This window comes from Drosophila elegans, unplaced genomic scaffold (genome assembly GCF_018152505.1).
Source record: "Drosophila elegans isolate 14027-0461.03 unplaced genomic scaffold, ASM1815250v1 contig_149, whole genome shotgun sequence".
Classification (NCBI taxonomy): Eukaryota; Metazoa; Arthropoda; class Insecta; order Diptera; family Drosophilidae; genus Drosophila; species Drosophila elegans.
Genome location: NW_024545513.1, coordinates 16,574,140 through 16,595,115, shown reverse-complemented (window position 1 = coordinate 16,595,115; position 20,976 = coordinate 16,574,140). Strand labels below are relative to the sequence as shown.

The following is a 20,976-nucleotide window of genomic DNA, read 5'->3' as shown; positions in this document are numbered from 1 at the left end:
CCTGGAATCGCTGGCAATAGTCTGCTGAAATGGTTCCATTACTGAATCCACGAATTTAGAAGAAGAAACTAGCTACATATAAGTAACAGAAAAAAAAAATAGTAAACAATAAAGGCTCGTTCCGACTTCTATTATACATGCAATAGAAAGATAAATTTTGGTTCGTAGTTTCGTTTCGAATTTTCGTCATTTTTATTATGTAACCCCTTTCTAAATTTTTGAAAAATGGCTTTGGAAAAAAAGGTGCCAAAAACCTGCAATCTTAAGTCCATAACTTTTCTTACAATAATCCGATTTCGATGTGGCATATCATTTATATCTTGTGGCGAAAGCCTCTAAAAATCTGCATTTAAATTTTGGTTTGTTGTTTCGTTTCGAATTTTCGGCATTTTTATGATGTAACCCCTTTCTAAATTTTTGAAAAATGACTTTGCAGAAAGAGTACCAAAAACCTGCAATCTTAAGTCCATAACTTTTCTTATACAGATCCGATTTCGATGTGGCATATCTCTAAAACCTTGTGGCGAAAGCCTCCAAAAATCTGCATTTAAATTTTGGTTTGTTGTTTCGTTTCGAATTTTCGTCATTTTTATGATGTAACCCCTTTCTAAATTTTTGAAAAATGACTTTGCAGAAAGAGTACCAAAAACCTGCAATCTTAAGTCCATAACTTTTCTTATACAGATCCGATTTCGATGTGGCATATCTCTAAAACCTTGTGGCGAAAGCCTCCAAAAATCTGCATTTAAATTTTGGTTTGTTGTTTCGTTTCGAATTTTCGTCATTTTTATGATGTAACCCCTTTCTAAATTTTTGAAAAATGACTTTTCAGAAACAGTACCATAACTTTTCTTACAATAATCCGTTTTCGATGTGGCATATCATTTATATCTTGTGGCGAAAGCCTCTAAAAATCTGCATTTAAATTTTGGTTTGTTGTTTCGTTTCGAATTTTCGTCATTTTTATGATGTAACCCCTTTCTTAATTTTTGAAAAATGACTTTTCAGAAACAGTACCATAACTTTTCTTACAATAATCCGTTTTCGATGTGGCATATCATTTATATCTTGTGGCGAAAGCCTCTAAAAATCTGCATTTAAATTTTGGTTTGTTGTTTCGTTTCGAATTTTCGTCATTTTTATGATGTAACCCCTTTCTAAATTTTTGAAATGTGGCATATCTTTTAAATCTTGTGGCTTTAGTTTCTAAAAATCTCCTTTTAAATCTTGGTTTGCAGTTTCGTTTCGATTTTTTGTACATTTTATGATGTAACCCTTATTCTAAATTTTCGAAAAAGTAGACAAATTTTCTAAACTTATACTATGGAAGGTGTATAACAGTGTTTTGTCTTTGAGAAGTTGGTTGCTTAAAATAAGTTTCATAAGGGCTAAGATATGTAGTTTTTCAATTAAAATGTAAAGTTTTAGGCAAAACAGCTTTCAAATCGGGTTCCTGCAGGTAATGCTGAACACAATAAATAAGAACAAGCAGACTTTAATATTTTCAACTTAACTAGATTTTATTCAATTGTCAATTTTTCAGTTACAAAATTTGCACTTAAATTGTAATATGCATGCAAGAAATTGCATTTAGCTTTTCTTGATTTTTTTTAATGGAAAATGGTTATCAGTTTTAATGTGTGCGTGAGTAAGTCTGTGTTTGTATGTGTGAGCATGACAATTTTCTAAGCGATTCAATAAGCTATAGAATTTAACTAAATTTGTCCCTAAATAAGTTTTGGATGCCGAAAAGAACACAGAAAAAAAAACAAAACAAGTGCCGAAAAAATATTACATTTAAAATTTCCATACCGCTCGGCTTACAGCTAAATCTCGTACGTATAGTTAATAGATATATATAAATATAAATATAAATAAATAAGTTCCCTTACGCCTAACGGATGCGATATGACATCCAAACTCCTTAAATCTGGAGCACCTGTCCGGAGTCTTCATTGTATTTGTGTATCTCTCTCTTTGTTTACTTTTACTTTTACGTTTCCTTTTCCTTTTCCTTTAACCTTTTCTATTATTTTCTCTATGCAATTTTACGACTAAATGCACCCAAAAAACAAAACACAAAAAAAAAAATATTGTAGAACGTTCAGCACCGAAACGAGCAGTTCGAGTATTGCATTGTTGCCCGATCTCTGATATCTGATATCTGCGCCATATCTCTTTGTCTGGATCCTGAACAAACAACCCGATTACAAAAAAAAAAAAAAACAATAATCGTAATAAAAAAATAATAATGGAAGGCATATAGACGTGGGCAACGTGATTTGATTTTAATTTCCATTTCGATTTTGATTTCGATGTCCATTTCGATGTCGATTCCGATTTCGCTACTCGATTTTGATCATAATTACTGATCACTAATCGCTGATCGCTGATTACTGATCACTGAACCGTTTCGTGTCCTGAAGTCGGCTGCCTCACTTGCTGTTGCTGTTGCTGCTGTTGTTGCTGCTGCTGTTGCTGTTGCATGTGTCGCAGGCGGAAGAGTCGCAGGGTCATCCAGGAGGCCAGTGTCCCGGTCACCGGCAACGGCGTCTGCTTGTCCAGCGCCTCCTTTTGCAGCTGATAGCGGTAGAGCAGGGAGCCGGCCACCAGGGCGGACACAATTGTCGCCGAGATTACAACGATGAAGAGGATGCTGAAGCCGGGCACCGGCATGCAAATGCCATAGACCACCTCCTCGCTGATTTTGCCCTGGAAGACGGTGACCGCCTCCTGTTTGGAGTCCGGTGAGAAGGCCAGATCCGCCTCGGATATGACATCGTACAGACCGCTGACGCCCACGTCGGCACTGCGTACCTTGCGATCGGATATGACCAGGGATCTACGGCGACGGCTCTTCGAGGAGCTACCTTCTCCATCTCCTTTTCCAGCCTGATTCTCCTCTTCCTTTTTCCCCTGCTCCTCAGCCTTTTCGTGTTCCTTTTCCTTTACCTTCTCCGTCTCCGTCTCCTTCTCCTCTTCCTTGTCGAAATCGATGTGATCTTCGCGTGGCTTCTTCAAAGCCTCCGCCTGTGGCCTGTACACGGGTCGCGGCACATCCTCATCCTCGTTCGTGCGGGGCTCCAGGGAGCGTGGACCCGCCATCGGTACACCCATGCGCTTTTGGGCCTCCAATTGCCGCGGACCATGTGGAAATTTGCCACTCTTCTTTAGGCCCAAATACCGCTCGCCCTCGCCGCCCTCCATGTCCAAATCGGCCAAGTCCTCGTCGCCAAACAGATCGGAGAGATCGGCCTCCTCCTGCTCTTCGTGCACCGGCCGCGGCTTGAGGTGCACACTCTTCTCGTGGCCATAGTCACCGCCATTTGGAGATACTCCGCCACCGCCGCCGCCGCCGCCTCCGTTGAGCGTCTGCTTGTGATCGTGGATAATGTCCTCATAGAAGATGTCGTGATCCGGACCCATGCCCATACCCATACCCATGCCCATGCCATGCTGTCCACCGCCTGGTGGCAGGGACAGATCTCTGAGCAGATCGTTGCTGCTGCTGCTGCCCATCGCATCCGACATGTGCACATCCTTGCGCTCGTTGGCATTGGTCAGACCCAGTCCGAGGCCCAGACCCAGCGACTCTCCGGATGCGCCTCCTCCTCCGCCCACGCCCGTATTCTGGCAGTGATCGAGGCAGCCATGGCGACAGATCTCCACCTTGCACTTGATGTGCACACTCAGCGCGTCGGGGAACTTGAAGGCGTGGAAGAAGGCGTAGGTGATCACGGTGGCCCTCTCGTCGGGAGCACGGGCCTTCAGGAAGCGTGAGATCATCTTGGGTCGCAGCACGCAGCCAAATTCATCCGACAGATTGATCACATGGCCAGATCCATCGGAGGCCACGCAGGACTTTACACGCATGTCGAACTCACCTGGAATGGCAATGGGGGAGTGATTAGATATTGGTATGGTCTATCTTGTGGGCATTGGAGCGCTCTGCCAACGCTCTGCCGATACACGCACAGGATGAACAGCGTTTCAGACATATTCATCGACATTTGGGGCTACTTAGTTTACTCACACTGATAGAAAATATCTAAAGATATCTTAAGAGATCTAAGGCGATCTCAGAAGATCTAGGGAGATCTAAGTTGATCTAAGGAAATCTATGGAGATCCAAAAAATCCAAGATAATCTAAGAAGATCTAAGGATGTCAAAGTAGATTCAAGGAGATCTAAAAAAATCTAAGCAGAACTAAAGAATCTAAAGAGATTTAAGAAGATTTAAGGACATCTATGGAGATCTAAAAAGATCTAAAGAGATCTAAGGAAATCTATAGAGACCTAAGAAGATCTCAGAAGATCTAAAAAGGTTTAATAAAGATCTAAGGAGATCTAAGAAGATCTATGAAGATCCATAAATATCTAAAAAAAAAGATCTAAGGAGATCAAAGAAGATCTAAAGAGATGTAGAGAGCTCTACAGAGATCTGAAAAGACACCGAAACTCACCTCTATAATCGTTGATGGCCACCACAAGGGTCAAAGTGGATCCAAGTGGTACAATACCACTTACCGGTGGCGCCCAAGGACCCTTGCCATGCTGAATCTCCATCCAACAGTCAACGTTGTCACCTGTGAGATAGCAACAACAACAACCGATTAACATATCCTCTAATCTCGGTTAGTTAAATGAGCAATTACCTCGGAAATCGAGCTGAATAACATCGAGATCGGCAATCACCATCGGCGGCTTGGAGGCGGTCTTCTCGTAGTCATTAAACCACTCGCAGCGCAGTCGTTTCGCCTCGTCCCAAACTTCCAGCAGATCCTTGTCATACTGCACCACCACCTGTTAAAGACATCGGATTGAATGACACACAATCTTCGCATGGTGCATAGTCAGTCCATAGAGGTAGCCAGCCGTGACTCACCGTATTCTCGTAGAACTGTCCGTTGAGATCCGGCTTGGTGCCGCATCGGGAGTACGAGATGCGGAAGGAGAAGAACGTTTTGCCCGTCGAGGGCGGCACGTAAACGCAGCGCGGATCGCTGTGTTGTCCTTGAGTGGTAATAAGAACACATTAATTACAACTGGATTTACATAACAAATATACGCAACGAAAGATGATGGCCCACCTTTGGAGCTGACAATGCCCTCGAAGGGATGCGAAAAGGTGAGGTGGACATCCATGTGATCCTTGCCGCACATCACCTCCAGCGAAACGATATTCGGCATTCCGTCTGGCCGCTCCATGGGCCACAGTTCATTACCAGCTATGACTAAACTAAACTGCAATTGGAATAGATTAAGAGTTGGGCAATTAGGTAATGCCAGTAAATTGAATAACTATTTCTTTAAGTATTGAACCGTTTTATAAGTTTTCTATCCAAAAAATATAATTGTGAATCTATATTTCCTAATTTCGATCTAGATTGGCAACCTGGTGAAAAATGCATGTACGTTTAAGCTTCGTTGCTCTTTTTGTGTGTTTTCGCATAAAGTCGCATCTTGGATTTACTTCAAATCTAAGCGGTCGATTGACTAAAAGATAACTTCACTTATCATTACAAAAAAAAATTAACATTTATGTAAGTATATATAAAAAAAATAACTACGGCTTTAAATCAAAAATAAGTAATACAACTATTGGAAGATTTCATTTGTGGCTTTGATGATTGTACTAAGGGGTTTCATAAGCAATAGTATCTCGATCTCGATCTCTTCCATCCCAGACCCATCCTGAAAATCAATGGCCAGCCATGTGGGTGGGCTCCTAACGGTTCCACTGGCACCTGGCACCTTGCACCTGGCACCTGACAAACGTGTTACCAATAAAAACGAAACGGCAATCCAGTCTCTCCAGTCTCTCCAGTCTTCGTGGTCTTCAGTCTCCAGTCTTCAGTCTCCAGTCTCCAGTCTTCGGGGTCTATGGTCCCCCCAATCCGATGGCCAATGAAGGCCAATCGAAATGGGAAAGCGAATTCCACTTGGCCTGCATCCGTTTGCTTGGGAGCAACTGGTATCTGCTCCAAAGGGAGGCATTCGGATCGGGAGGCCAAGTTGGGGAGTTGGGGAGTTGGGGCGCTTGTTTGCACCTGACATTTGCATATTTGCATACCGATACCTGCCCCAAACTGCCTTGCCACATGCCGCATAGATCAAGCTTCGGTTCGGTTCGGTTCGGTTCGGTTCGGTTTGGTTCTGTTCAAATTGAGGGGAGTCTGATTGGGTTTTCTGTACCACCCCCCTTCCCCCCCCTTCCCACCCTTCCCCCAAAAGGAATTTGCATTTTCCCCCATACCGACCCGCAACCCCCGCAGTAAAAGTTGCCCAACTGGACGAGCCACCTGCCCAAGTGGATATAGCATAGTATACTCTATATGTATATATAGTAGCCAGTATCCAGCATCCAGTATCCAGTATCCAGTATCCAGTATCCGACCTGTTGGTGCCACATTGTCTGGCGTCGTCGCAACAGACGAGAATGGAAATCAAGAAGCGAATGGATCGAAGCCAGATCTTCCAGTTAGCTTACTGAATAAATTAGTTTATGCAGATAAATTGTAATTGTTTTACATCTTGATCAAGCATGTGCTTGTCAAACATCTAATAGTATTTGCTAATTACAAATTATTTAAACGATTTTCATCATCTTTTTCTTGGTATTATAAATAATTATATAAAATATAACTTATATATAACAAAAAATTCATTGCATGTATTGCAAATCTACGTGTGAGCGATAATTGCTGAGTCAATAGGCGAAAACTTCTTGATTTTTCCCAAAATGTTCATGCAAGTTCGACCACACTACGTATACGTTATATTGGTCCATAAGTAATGTGTATCTTTTTATTCACTTTTTGATTTATGTCGATGAGATTTTTCATTTTTGGTAAACAATATTATAATTATAAATTATATATACACAGAAATCGGTTAAAGATATGTCTTAGTCTTAATCACATTTCTTTAATTGGAAAACTTACACCGAAACAAGTCAATATCAAAATTATCTATAACTAGCTGTTAGTTTCGTTTTAAGCTTGATCACATTCGAATGTTTTTGTTTGGTCTAAAAACTGGTTTATTTACTTGCTATAATGTCTATCTAATCGGCAAAACAAACATGTGAAGGTATAGCGTTTAAAATCAATTTAAACAACTAAAAATATAAATATTTACTTATTATAATATGAGAAAATTTGCCTGTCCGCGTCACAATCTTTTACTTGGTGAATGTTTAGAAGCCCCCAAACAAATGTGCTGACCCACAATGAATTCCCACTCATGCCCATTCCCATTGTCATGAAAATGTTTATCGCAGCTGCGACACTACACTGATACAAAAAAATTGAATGGTAAAAATAAATATCTGGCTATTGAATGCCAAGTTGTAAATTTCATATTAAATAATGTTTATGAAGTGCATACTAAATAGCATGATTAAAATATAAAGTATATAAATTAATGGGAAAAATATTCGATTTAAAATTTAACAGCATTTTACTTAAGTTAAATAAAGTTTCACTTTAAAATTACATTTTTATATATTTAAATTTATACAGAAAAAAACATTTTTATATTTGCATATTTAAAATAAAATAGCTAAAAACTGCAATGGATTAAAATCAAAACAAGCAATTGTTTTTAAGTATAAAGCAGTAGGGTTAACTATGTTTTTTTTTTTTACCAGTGTACGTTTAATAATATTCTAGAATGAAGTGATCAAATGGGAAAGCTTTGTGCCGAGTCACGGTTACGCTACTACTATACACTCCAGAATGCCGGCTGCCGAGAACGTTGTTTCTCATCGACCGAGTCGTGTGGTGAAATAGAGTATTCGCAATCGGAATCCGAATCCGAATCCGAATACGAATCTAAATCGGTTCAGAACAGGTCGGTATTTTGGTTGGGGGACCTATAAATGCAAGTGGGTCGGCAGAAAAAAAAGCAATTGTAGATCAGATCGCGCCATCGCACACCAGTCGACCCATTTTTCAACGCGAAAAATAAAAACAAAATCAAAAACAACTATGGATCGTTGGCTGAATCGCGTTGCCGTCGTCACGGGAGCCAGCTCGGGAATCGGAGCTGCCTGCTGCAAGGATTTGGTGGCCAAGGGCCTGGTCGTCGTGGGTCTGGCACGTCGCGAGGAACGACTCAGCCAGTTGAAGGCATCACTGCCGGCGGATCAGGTCGGTCGCTTCCACGGCCGCAAGTGCGATGTGAGCCAGGAGCAGGAGGTGATCGACACCTTCGCCTGGATCGATGCCACACTGGGCGGAGCCGATGTCCTGGTCAATAACGCGGGCATCGTTCGTGCCGGCGTGGGCATCACCAAGGAGGGCAATGCGGCGGATCTGCGTGCCATTTTGGACACCAATGTCCTGGGCGTTTCGTGGTGCACCCGTGAGGCCTTCAAGTCGCTGCAAAAGCGCAATGTCGACGACGGTCATGTGCTGATCGTGAACAGTGTGGCCGGACATCGGGTGCCCAACATTCCCGGCTTCACCATGGGCATGTACTCACCATCCAAGCATGCCATCACCGCTCTCACCGAGGTCCTGCGCCAGGAGTTCCAGAACAGCAAGACAAAGACCAAGATCACGGTAATGGGACACTGATTAATCGCCTCTCTTTTTAGGATGGCCCATTAACAATTCCCATTAACAATTCCCATTTGCAGAGCATCAGTCCCGGCGCCGTGGACACCGAGATCGTCGACAAGGAGGCCCTCGTCCATTTCCCCGACCTGCCCATGCTGCGATCCGAGGATGTGGCCGATGCCGTCAGCTACTGCATCCAAACCCCACCAAATGTCCAGATCCACGAGCTGATCATTAAGCCCATCGGCGAGACCATCTAGATGCCCAGTTTCTGACTGTATTCGTAGTTTTAACGCCACCTTTTCTACCAAATTATAATATTATACGTATTTGATGAGTGTCTACAAAAAGAAAAATCTTTCAAGTGGGGGTACTATTGGGATATGATCTAGTAAATTATTAAAATGTAACCAAACAACAAAGTTTTTATAAAAATTCTGATAATCCAACAAATTATTTATATATGTATTAAATTATTTGCCTTGTAATTGTAATTACTTAGGTTGTTTCTAAACAATATCGTTTTTATAAGAATTTGGAGATATATTGAAGGAAATTTATCAATATATATTTCTCTCAGTTTTGTTATAGTATTTAACAAAAGTACAATCAAGATATCACTTTAAATTCCTTTAAAATAATTCATCTCATAGTTCATTGAATTGTTGCTAAACTTTAAAAGTTTTTATAAGAATTTTTTCATTGTAATTAAAACTTTCTAGATATCAATTAATTATACAATCCTAGAAATTATCTTTTTCTTAACTTGTGTTTTTCTTATTGTGATAGTTTTTAGTAAAAGTACAATAAGGAAACCTCTTGAGTTTCATAACAAATCAGATTTTCATGACCATGCAATATCACTAACCACTTTGACAAATTCAAATTGCTTTGTTTTTTTAGATCGAAACATTTGTTTACAATTAATGTCGAATTGCAGTTGATAAGATATAGTTGCACTTATATTTTTGTCTGACTTAAGAGTATGGTTGTGCCTACTTACCATTAAGTGTAAGATAAATATACAGCTACTAAACCTAAGGTCCCACAGCCGTGTAGGGCCTTTCTGTGGGCTCCACATGATGGCGCTGTGGGCGTGGCGATCGGATCTGAAAGAAGGCGAGACAAAGCATTAAGTTAGTTCGGGTTTTCTTTTGGTTTATGTTATGGGACTACCTCAATGGTATGCGTATTAGAATTCACATCAGGCAATTAAAATGGAGAATACCGGTGGGGTCTTATCTGGTTTATTTATATACCCTTTACTCGCAGATTAAAAGGGTATATTGTTTTCGTTGAAAAGTAAGCAACAGGTAGAAGGAAACCTTTTCATGTCTTTCGAGACACACACAAAAATGTTTCAAATCTATCCATTATTTACGAAGTTATTAGCAAAATCTTTACTTTTTAAAACTCGTTTATTTTCTGGTATCATAGTTTTAAAATTGGTTAGCTGAGTAACGGGTATCTTATAGTCGTGGCACTTGACTAAAGCGTTCCTTTCTGTTTTTCACTGGACTGCTGAGTCATCGGCCAAAACAGTGGGCAATGAACATGGCAAACAAAATACAAATCTAACAATGTTTTGTTTGGCACAGTACCTGGTTTGTTTCCACACAATTTAAATTGCATTTAATTGTTGTAGCACAATTGTGGAAAGTAGAAATTAGATATTGGCCTCCCCAATCAACATAGCTAATTTAAACGCTTTCACTCCACTGTGCCGACATGTGTTATTCTACATCCATTCAAGCCAATCAACATTACATTCCATGTATTCAATTAATTGCAAACTCATAAGCGATCTAATTTGTACAATAAACTGAGGACAAAATGAGAAAAATTTCACAATTTATTTGACCTTTTCGTTGTATATATTATTCCATTGCTTAAGGGTCTTCAATTGCAACAGGTTAGGGTTTATATCGACAGTTCACCAGAGCAAGGAAGTGCGATTTCGATTTGAATTCGACACGAATTCGTTTCGGTCAATCACGGCCACAGGTTGAAGGAGCGAAAGTCGTGATCCGCAGTGAACGGAGCCACGAAAATTGCAGCAATTTCACTGAAAGATTGACTGATCCCCTAATCCCATTGCAATCGATTGCCTTGTTAATCGATGGTTGGAGGCATTTAAAAAGATAGTTGTAAACTAAGATTATATGCATGTTTACTGTCGCTTCTACATCAAAGTTTCAACTCACTTCAAAATCATTATCATTATTTGCTTGCATCAATACTTAAATATCTTTAAAACTTTATTTTAAAATAGTTTTGAATCAAAGGAATTTATTAGAAATTTATTGTTTGATAATTAAATTTATTGTATACACAAAATGTAAATAAAGCTTCAAGTGTCATTAAGTAATTTCACATGACTTAAATATACAGCCCAGTAGCAGACACTTTTATCACCGAATTCTTAACCCAAATTCTTTGCCTTTTTCTCCTTTCTTCTGGAGCTTCTACTTTGCATCTCACACCCTTTTGGAAATTCTCTAAATTTCTTTTTTTGTGGGGCGGCACAAGAACACAGAGTGGGCGCGGTCACATCGTCATCGTCTTTATCATCATCGTTGTCGTCCTCCGACCAATTCATATGTTAAATATCAATTGTTAAGGCATGTACGTTTTTTTTTTTTGGTTTTTTATACCCTTGCAAAGGTTGTTACAGGAGACATTTTCAACAATATAAAATATATAGCTGATCAGTTGATCAGCAACAACAGGAGCATAATTGCAGTTAGAATATAAAGCTCCCATAGTAACAATCGAAAAAATAAATTAAAAAATTTTACAACTTCATTGATTGAAAATTTAAACAATTATTCCTCGTAATAGTTCACGATTTGAGATTTACGTTTTTAATTTGATTAAAATTATTAAGCTGCCACAGGAACGATTGAAAAATGCATTGTTTTAAAATATAGTTGTTTTATGGAATTTTTTTATTTTAATAATAGCTGCAAGGGTATATAAACTTTTACTCGCCGAATTCAGCGTCCTTTCTTGTGTTATTTTATTTTATTTTTGTTGTTGGTTTTTTTTTTTGGGTTTTTTGGGTTTTTTTGAGCTGCTCGAACGAGCCCGTCGGGGTAATAAAGATGTCGATGCTCGTCATTAGCGCTCTGCTCGCATCCGGGGCCAGATCGCACTTAACCTGACGCCCGCCGGCCAACGGACTGGCCGAAAATTGGTCGGCCACGTGAAATGGCCGCAAATGTGCGGCCACGAAAAGAAGCCATAAACAAATTGAAATTTAATAAACGGCCGGGCGGCCAATTTCCCCGGACCTGATCCTCGCGAACGCGAACGCGAACTTGGACCCCAGAATTTGAATCGGAACCCGGGGAACCTGCACTCGAGACTCCACTCGAGACTCCACTCTCGTCGATGTCTGTCTGCATCTGTCCGATGCATTTGATCACGGGAACCCCGGGGGCGCCATTTCAACATGGCAAATTGAGGTGCCTGAGATCGATGTCGACGGTGGTGGTGGAGATGGGAGATGGAGATGGGAGATGAAGATGGAGGCTAAGATGTGGACATGACTCTGCTGACCATGTGTCATGGGGCGAAAATCGGACACGGCCCGTTGGGCGACCCACTGTCAAACAAATTCTCCACTCGCCCAATTAATTGAGACATCAAAAACTATGAGATGGCAGGTGTTTGGAAATTTAACACTCAAAGAAATTCAATTTAATGGGAAAAATTGACATGGTAAAAGCTTAAGCTAAAAAATCTATATGTTGGTATTATAACCCAAAAAATAAGCCTATACTACATATTTTTGAAAATATTAGTCTAAAGCAAGCTAACTTCTAAACTTGTATTTTGTGTATTAAGAAAGTATACTATTTATTTTTAGTTCAAGCTTTTAACGTTTTAATTACTCAGAAACAATTTGTTATTGATAATTGGCGTTTGATTTTGAGGGAGAAAACGAAAAATAATCAATTATTTATTGGTAAAAATGAATTGTTGTCTTGTGACTATCAAATCAATAATTGCAACGTTTATTTTCTTTGTAAAAATCTTGAAATCGAACTTAATGCTTATTAAATGCTCCGCAGTAAGCTTTGAAAAACAATAGTAATAACGATAGAGTGAGTAATTTAAATGCAGAAATTAAAAGTAAAAATCTGAAACCTGCTGATTAATTTTTGATAGCTTTTGATTAGCACAGACAAACAGTTCTCAGGCTAAATGGCCGAAAATTTCACTGCAAACTTTCCAATTTGTTCAATTCTTTCGCACACGGTCCCAAATAAATCCGATAAATATTTACCCGGTCGATTGTGCGTTGGCTGCTGCGGCGCTTTCCCTGCTCACCAGATCGATCGACCAGCAATTAAAGAGACGCCGGCAATCAATCAATCAATCAGTCAGTCAGTCAGTCAAGTCAGTCAAGTCAGTCAAGTCAAGTCAAGCCCACAACACTGACTAGAGTAATAATAATAAAATCTCATTTCTTGCCTCCTTTTCATTGTCCGATTTGTATGCTCACTTTTACCCAGGTGCGCTGCTGTTTTCAGCAGGTGAAAATGAAATCGGAAACAAAGCGAATTCGAATTCGAATTCGAGCTTGGACTCAGATTCAGATTCAGATTCAGTTTTGAGATTCGAATGCACAAAAAGATACATACATATATGAACATAGGTGTTTATGATGGACAAGCCTTTGCGATTCAAGCGCAAAAATGCGGTCAGCGGAGATTCTCTCGCAGAACTGTAAATGAAAAGACACGACCGACTCTATGTATCATCGTAAATGGCCCAACGGTAAACGGTAGACGGCCGATATGCTTATTTGTCTTTAATTCGGAGCCAATTAATTTCTCCCCTTTTCTTTATTGTGAGCTCTTTTTTTCGCCTTTCGTCGTCTACGAAGAGTCTAAGAGTGAAAACTGGTCGGATTTGGAGAATTGGGGAATTGGGGAAGAAATTGGTAGGTAGCGCCTAAAACCAAAGACCCAGACAGCGGCTAGACTAACTGTAACTCAGGTGCCGATTTGCATGTGGCGGTGGCGCCAGCGGTGGGCGTCCAATTAAGAGATTTAATGTGTGTATCTGGGTGCATAGGTATATATATCTATTCACCTATTCACAGTACTTTTTAATAGTTTTTATAAATCTTAGAGCATTATCTCTATAGGTAACATTTATAACCACCTATTTTGTATATTTTTATTTTGCCCGTTAAACTAAATTAACTAAGTTTTTACGAAATAAATAATAATAATTGTTTGAAAACTTCTTAGATAAATAACAATTTTAGTTGTAAGCTACCATGTTTTATTAAATTAATTATTATTATTAATTAACGTATATATTTAGGGGCAAGATTGATACTTTTAACTCACTGATTCCATATACCCTAAGTAGGCATGTTCAGGAATAACCAAAATATTTATTTAAACGGGTAAGAAATGTTTTTGATTAAGAATAGTTCCCAAAAATACTGTTCCCTGTCACAAGTATGAACTATGATTTTTACTAGGTCTTCTTTTAAAGAATATTTCTTTGAGATAATGTAAAAACTAAATTAATTTAACCGGCGATATACATGTGTAAAAAAGGTTTAGTCTTTAAGTCTACCTCGTGCAATAATATATCCTGATATAATATATCCTATATAATATATCCTGATATATGCAATAATATATACTGATATTGAAATAATAATTACATTTAACCTCCTGGAAAATTGATTTTTAAGAATATGTCATGTTATTTTGAAATGTTTTATTTTTATTCTGATACAATGGTTCCATATTATCCTAACAAGATTTTATCTTTATGGGAATTTCTTTGGGACAGTGTTAAAAATGAATACATTCCGTTGACCTCAATATTATATACATAGAACAATGTCTCCTAAAATTCGTGAATATTATCCCAAGTCTATGGAATAAGGTATTAGTCTCCGATGTATCTATGTTCTTGGCAGTACCTGGTAAAGTTTTTTCCATGGTTGGGATTTATTTGAAGACAGGAACACGGATAAAAATCCCATGACTAACTAACTAAATAACTAAAAAACAAAGGTAAGAAATGGTTTATTTTCAGGATTGTCTGGATAACACCCGAAAAATACATAAGAAATAATATAATAATAATAATAATAATATAGAGTATTTTTCAAAGGCACATCTCTTTGGGGAATTTATATTTTTTTTTTGGCAATATCTGGCACTGAAAAGTAGCACCTTTCCCATGGCTGGGATCTGCTTGGAGACAGACAAGCCCCGACTAACTAGCAAACTCAGTAACTAAGCCAAAGAAAGTGCGACGGTGCTTTCGGCCGCGTGTTGCACGCTCTAGTGGCGCTTAATTAATGACGCCGCCGCTGCCGCTTCTTCCACTTCTGACGCTGCAATTAACAGTACCGCACTTGCAGCGGCGGGAGAAGCGACGAGCGGAAGAGCGGAAAAGTAGAAGTTAACTCGACACGCTCTGCGGGATTGGCCCTCTCTATCTCCATCTCTATCTCCATCTCTATCTCCATCTCTATCCCCACCTTATGTAGAGCAACCAAATCCGATCCATTCATTGACTCATTAACTATGCATTAAGTCAAATACAAAACGAACGAATCAAATCGAAAGAAAATCGAATCAAAACGAAACCAAACTAAAGAAAAGCAAACGAAATCGAAATCAAAATCAAAATCGAAATGAAATTGTCGCATCAAATGACGATCAATGCCGAACTTTGCTTACGGTTTCAGTTTTCACTTTTCTTGTGGAAATGGAAATGGAAATGCCATGTGGAAATGGAAGTGGAAATGTATTTGGAGTTTGAGTTTGAGTTGGATCCCGATGATTGAAAATACCGATGCCGATGGCGCCGACTACAACCACTTTCGAATCAAATAACGGTCTGTGCAAAAAGCAAACGGTAAATCACCTGTCCATGCTTCATTTCTGTTTATAAATTTTCTTTAGCATTTTTGTTTTTTTTTTTTTGTTTTTTTTTTCGTCTTGTTTGATGAGATGTGTATACCGCCGAGTAGGTATATTTTTAGCTTCTGTTCGACCACTAGCTTAGCTCCAGTGAAAAGCGCAATAATCACGATATAATGATAATGATGCTTTGGCTTTAGCTTTGGCTTTGGCTTTGGCCAATGGTTATGGGAAAAGCAAAGCCGAAATCAAAATACATTTTTAAATGGTTCACTTTCTTTTAATTAAACTGGTTGCAAACCAGAGCCAGCCAGGCCACCTCCAAGCTAGCCACCTTTTTTTTATTTTTTTTTTTTTTATTTAAGCAAGTTTGTCCACTTTTGGCCAGCGATTTAATTTTTTCGGGCCGCAGCAGCAGCAGCAGTAGCAGAAGCAGCAGCATTTCAGCGGACAATCGCCAAATGCAATTTTATTCGGTGTAATTAGACTGGTACGAACTGGCGCAGCAATTAAAGTCTGGAGCCAATTTATGCGATGCATAGATCCATTACGAACTTAAAGTTTTCAAACAAGCTGTGAACAGTCTGGGCGCTCTCAGTCGCGACTTAATAGCTTCAGAACATTAAATTTCAACCGACTAGCAGGCAACAATTTGCCAGTAAATCTCATGGAGGCACAATGCTGAGAGGGGTGAAGTGAAAGGGGGCCTCAGTGCCTCAGTGCCTCAGTGCCTTAGTGCCTCATAAGCCGAGCCAGACAAAGATGACATCGTTTCCCAGTTGTTGCAGCAGTTGTCAACAGCTATTCTGCAGCTGGAAATGTTCAAATGGCGCTGGCAAAGACCGAGAACGTGTCAAACGGCCCCTGACTCTATTCTCCATTTCCCCCTTCCCCATTCCCCCATTTACCATTCCCCATTCACCATTCCCCATTCACCATTCCCCATTCACCATACCATTCCTATTCCGTCCTACGACAGTTGCAGCTATTCAAATTTGGGCCAGGCCCAGAGCCTGGGAATCATGGCTTGGAGACCCATTTGCAGTGAAACTTTTGTTTGGCAGTCTGTTGTCAACATGACAACTGCAACTGCCAACGGAGCTTCCACCTCCGCCTCCATTACCACCACCTTTGGCATCCAAAAGTACGACTCCCATCAGAGTCAAGTGCAAACAATGCTGGCCGGGAACGAAGATGGGGTGCTGATGAGGCGACTGTTTGGGATCCACGGCCTCTAAGGCAGTGCCAAAGCCAAAGCCAAAGCCAAAGCCAAGTCCAAACAGCTGCTTATCATCGGATGCACAGCCCAAGTTGAGCCAAGAAGACTCTAAACAACTTTATTGGGCATGTTTATGCCCACAGAGTGTTCAAGAGATGCTCGATATGCCATGTGCCCTTGAGTCATTTGCCACTCTTGGTGTCAAGAAGACTCTGGGCTTTTAAAGACTTTCTGGCCTTTATGGTTAATTAAGCCTTAAAAACTGCTTTACGAAAGTTAAAATACAAATGTATCTAAAGTTAACGAACAATGTAAAAACTAAATTAAACTCATTCACTAAACCTTTAAAGATCATTCATGCTGTCTTATATACATTATAATTTATTTCCTCTATAGTAAGAAATGCCTTTAAACCTTTTTACTCCAAAACTTCAACAGTACTTTAGCTAAAGTAAAACAAGTTTAACACAATTCTGCTCTTTAAAAAAAAACAGCTTTTGGATTACGTTTAAAATAAAAAAACCTAATGACAAGGTTTAACTTTCTGCTTCAAAAATTAAATCCTGGTTTCAGATACATTTATCCAAAAGATGTTAATCATCTTTTTGACAGCTATTTTATTGAACTGAAGTGAAACTCTTACATATTTTGTTTTGTTGAAGACAACACTTATTAATGGAACATCTTTAGTGTTCAAGTGTAGGCTCAATCTCAATAGCAACCTCCCAAAGTGTTTGTATAAGAGATCTTAGCTTGATGACCCCCATTAGGTCAATCAGTACTCTCACTTTTCTTACCCAGACTCCGAGTGGTTGGGGCATAGTTGCGCTAAAGCCCGAAATATGCCACGAAAAGTTTCCATTTCATTATTGGAATGTTTGTAGAAAGGCAAAGAACAGTTAGACAACCAGACGCCGAACATCCCCCCCTCCTTCCATATCCAAATCTTGGCCAGTGTCCGAAGTATCTTTGATGATGGCTGTATACAAGTATACAAATTAACATTCTGTGAAAGAAAAGGCTTGTCGACGGCGCTTTATCTGTATCCGCATCTGCATATTGTACACGTCTTCGTATCTGTATCTGTATCTTGCATTTGTATCTGTATCTGTAACTACTGTTTCAACTGTAGCTACGATGTATCCGCGAATGGGATGTGAAAGAGAGGCATCGGCAGCACTGGGAATAGAATTTAGTGGGTCGATCACGGCCGAAGCTCATAAATTATGAGTCATCGATGAGCCAGAAATTCGGATTCGAGGCAATGAATGAATTTACGGTGGATCCAAGGGGTATCTTTAGGTGAGTAAAAAGGGTAAAACCGCTTATTGAAATAATAGCTAAAGCAAATCATTTGAGGCCAAACAAAGAGATAGTACAGCGCAAACAGACACCGCCATGAAAATAGTTGCCGTTGCCCAATACCGATACCCATAGCGATACCAATGTACCGATACCGATGCCGATGCCAATGCCAATGCCAATGCGGCATCGACAACGACAACGACAACGACAACGAGACCCGCAAGTTGGCATTGCATTTATGGCCAAGTCGCGTGTTGGTTTGCTGCTTTTGCTGCTTTTGCTGCTGCCAATCTGGCCTCCTGGAATTGAGTTTATTGTGCCACAGCGGCGTGCTTTGGATTGTCGCATCAGCTTAATTAGAATTCGTAGTAGTTAACGGTGCATTTAATGCGCTGCTCCAAAACGAATCAAATGCATTAGCACCGCTACCACTCACTTCTTGGCCCGGCCAGTTGGCCAATCTGTTGGCCAGCGAGATCTGTTCTATTTATCTCTGTGTTCTTCGCAGACGTTCGCAGACTAATGAATAAAGTGCGGTGACGAAAGTTGTCATAACATTTAATCTGCAAGAAGGATGAGGATGAGCCCCTCCAAAAGGCTGTCGCATTGCCATTGCCACTTGCGGCTTAATGGTGGGAATGTGGTCAGGAAAGGTGTCAAAACAGTATGTTAATAAACTTGTTTTCGTTATCTGTCTGCCTTGTATCGACCATCATCTTGCTTGTTAATAATAATAATAATAATAATTCGATAAGTCAGGTGCGTTGCGGACTTAAAACGGTTTTGTTCCTTGTCCTTTCCTCGGCTTTAATTCGATGAATAGCGACTATTACTATTACTATTTTTATATAATTGTGCTTGAAAAATTTATGGAAAAATCTTGAAACAATTCAATCCTGCTTCTAAAAAGGAAACTTTGCTTATAACCTTTTAAAAACCTACTAGCTGTATCCATAATTAGGTCATATAAAAAATAATTTCATAATAATATCCCTTTTGGTTGCCTTATCTATTTTAATATTTCCAATTCGTTTTCTTGGTGATAATAATAAACAGGGTTAATATAAAGTTGCGAATTACAGAGATTTGAGGATATATGATGAGTTACCTAATTGCAACATATGTATAGTGGTTTCTAACTTACCGATAAGGAGTAATCTTTCCGAAGGTCAAGACACAACTGTGTGTGATACGTGATCTATCTCGTCTGCCGTGGATTCCTTATAATTCCGTGCTTGTGCGAAATCCCTGGTCTGCGTTTGCAAAATGCATTAAAATGTGTGAGTGAGGCACAACAAAAATGGTGGTATAAAAATGTGTACAGAGTAGAGAGGACAGAAGTGAAATCGGAACAGAACAGAACGGACTGAAGCGAACCGGACCGCCTAACACGTAACGTAAATAAAGAAGATTCATCGGCGGCGAGTTCGACTTGGAGTCCAAGAGAAGTCCGTGCTCATGGCGACTGATTGGTGATTAGTTGCCATTTGACAGGTGTATGTGATTCAGGGGGACAGGCGGCGGTCAATAAATAGTGCACCTGTTGGGTGTGTGTGGGAATTATGATCCGGCAGATGACGTTGCTACTTTTTGTGGGTCTTTCTCTCTCTCTGATTGTTATGATTATTATTATGTATGATTGTTATATTTTCCACACGGGGTGAAAACTTTTGAAAGTGCCAGCAAGCCGCCAATGCAGTGCATGCAACACCTTTGATTTTGATTTCGATTCTGGCCAGGCTGAGAAGACACTCTGCAGGCGGAGATAAAGAAGAATCAGTAGAAGAATCAGTAGAAGAGGTGCGCGCAAGAAGCGGAGGCAACAAGCCAGCCGCATTTGTGCTAATTGGGAAAATTAGAAAGCATGAAATGCTCGGCTGCATTTGCTGTCTAGCTGGTTAGTCGGCTCCACTGGAAGCGTATAAAGATGCGGAGGAAGCAGATGCTGGATAGGCAGAGACTGGATGTTTCATAGAACTCAAATATTTACTAGTAGCAGATGAAAATCAATAAAAAGCTGAAAAATGAAAAATCCTGGATGTTTTACAAGGCTTCAAATTCTACAATCTTCACTCGAAGCAGCAGAAAGGGACCAAGAAACGGGAAAAACTAAGATTGGGTATTCTTAATTTAGTGGGATCTACTGGAAGCTAAGAAAATAATAGGTTGCTGGAATGAATAATCCTGGAACATAGACTTAACTGAAAAAAGAAGAAAAATATCAAGACTCTAGGAAGCCAAAGACTTAAGATTTCACAGAACACAAAATTCAATTGGCTCTACTAAAAGCAGAAGAAAAGAAAAGGATACTGGATTGGCGAATCCTGGCTGTTTTTTCACACAGATTAAAATTCAATTGGCAGTAAAAAAAAAAAAAAAAAAAAAAACATCTCGTTGTTTTTGGTGGAAGCAACACTCACTTCACTGGAAGGTTCTTCTTTACTCTCTTCTCGTTCTTTCTCTTTCTCGGTGTCTTGCTTTTAAGCAAGTAACGGTAACAGCAGCGGCAATAACAACAAAAAAATATGCACTGACACTCGTAGGCACTTGGATGTTTTTTCGTATTATTTATTTATTATATAGATATATATTATTTTTTTTGGTTGGTTTTTGGTGTGTGTTGAGCACACTGGGGATCACGGATCACACGATCACACGATCACGGATCACGACCGGGAGCAGCAGCACGTGTGGACTCGGCGAGTGTCGAACGCGAAATACGCGAGCCAGCCAGGCGATACTTTCTTTGGCCTCGTAATGTAACTGTCGGGAACAGCAGCCGCAGCCGCAGCCGCAGCAGCAGAGGCAGAAGAAACAGCAGCAGCAGAAGAAGCAGCAACGAAGAAGAGAGAGGCAGAGAGACACACAGAAAACAATATGATATGATGTTCTTTTTGATATTTTTTCATACCATATTAGACCATATCTATTTAATACAAACAATATTATTATCTTAAGACCACATTTGATTTATTATATA

General features: G+C 39.7%; 2 protein-coding genes across 2 annotated transcripts; one reads left to right on the top strand and one right to left on the bottom strand.

The window, feature by feature from the left end:
- Positions 1-1,494: 1,494 nt before the first annotated feature.
- On the bottom strand, positions 1,495-20,722 carry LOC108137716. Its single transcript, XM_017259601.2, has 8 exons — positions 20,417-20,722; positions 19,141-19,249; positions 9,568-9,673; positions 5,091-5,244; positions 4,886-5,013; positions 4,656-4,803; positions 4,464-4,586; positions 1,495-3,884 (listed from the first exon to the last, which is right to left on the bottom strand). Exons 3-8 carry the CDS (start codon positions 9,643-9,645, stop codon positions 2,401-2,403), a joined length of 2,115 nt encoding a protein of 704 aa, XP_017115090.1. The 5' UTR covers positions 9,646-9,673; positions 19,141-19,249; positions 20,417-20,722; the 3' UTR covers positions 1,495-2,400.
- LOC108137717 (farnesol dehydrogenase) lies at positions 7,900-8,914 on the top strand. The gene is made up of 2 exons (XM_017259602.2): positions 7,900-8,567; positions 8,645-8,914. The coding sequence occupies exons 1-2, from the start codon at positions 7,992-7,994 to the stop codon at positions 8,822-8,824; spliced, it is 756 nt and encodes a 251-aa protein (XP_017115091.1). The 5' UTR covers positions 7,900-7,991; the 3' UTR covers positions 8,825-8,914.
- Positions 20,723-20,976: the final 254 nt, after the last annotated feature.

Bases quoted from the DNA above. Each gene is read 5' to 3' on its own strand.
- LOC108137717 (XM_017259602.2), top strand. From the start codon at position 7,992: ATGGATCGTTGGCTGAATCGCGTTGCCGTCGTCACGGGAGCCAGCTCG. The intron at 8,568-8,644 runs GTAATGGGACAC...TCCCATTTGCAG, and splicing joins AGACAAAGACCAAGATCACG to AGCATCAGTCCCGGCGCCGT.
- LOC108137716 (XM_017259601.2), bottom strand. From the start codon at position 9,645: ATGTGGAGCCCACAGAAAGGCCCTACACGGCTGTGGGACCTTAGGTTT. The intron at 5,245-9,567 runs GTAAGTAGGCAC...TTCCAATTGCAG, and splicing joins TATTTATCTTACACTTAATG to TTTAGTTTAGTCATAGCTGG. The intron at 4,804-4,885 runs GTGAGTCACGGC...TGTCTTTAACAG, and splicing joins GACAGTTCTACGAGAATACG to GTGGTGGTGCAGTATGACAA.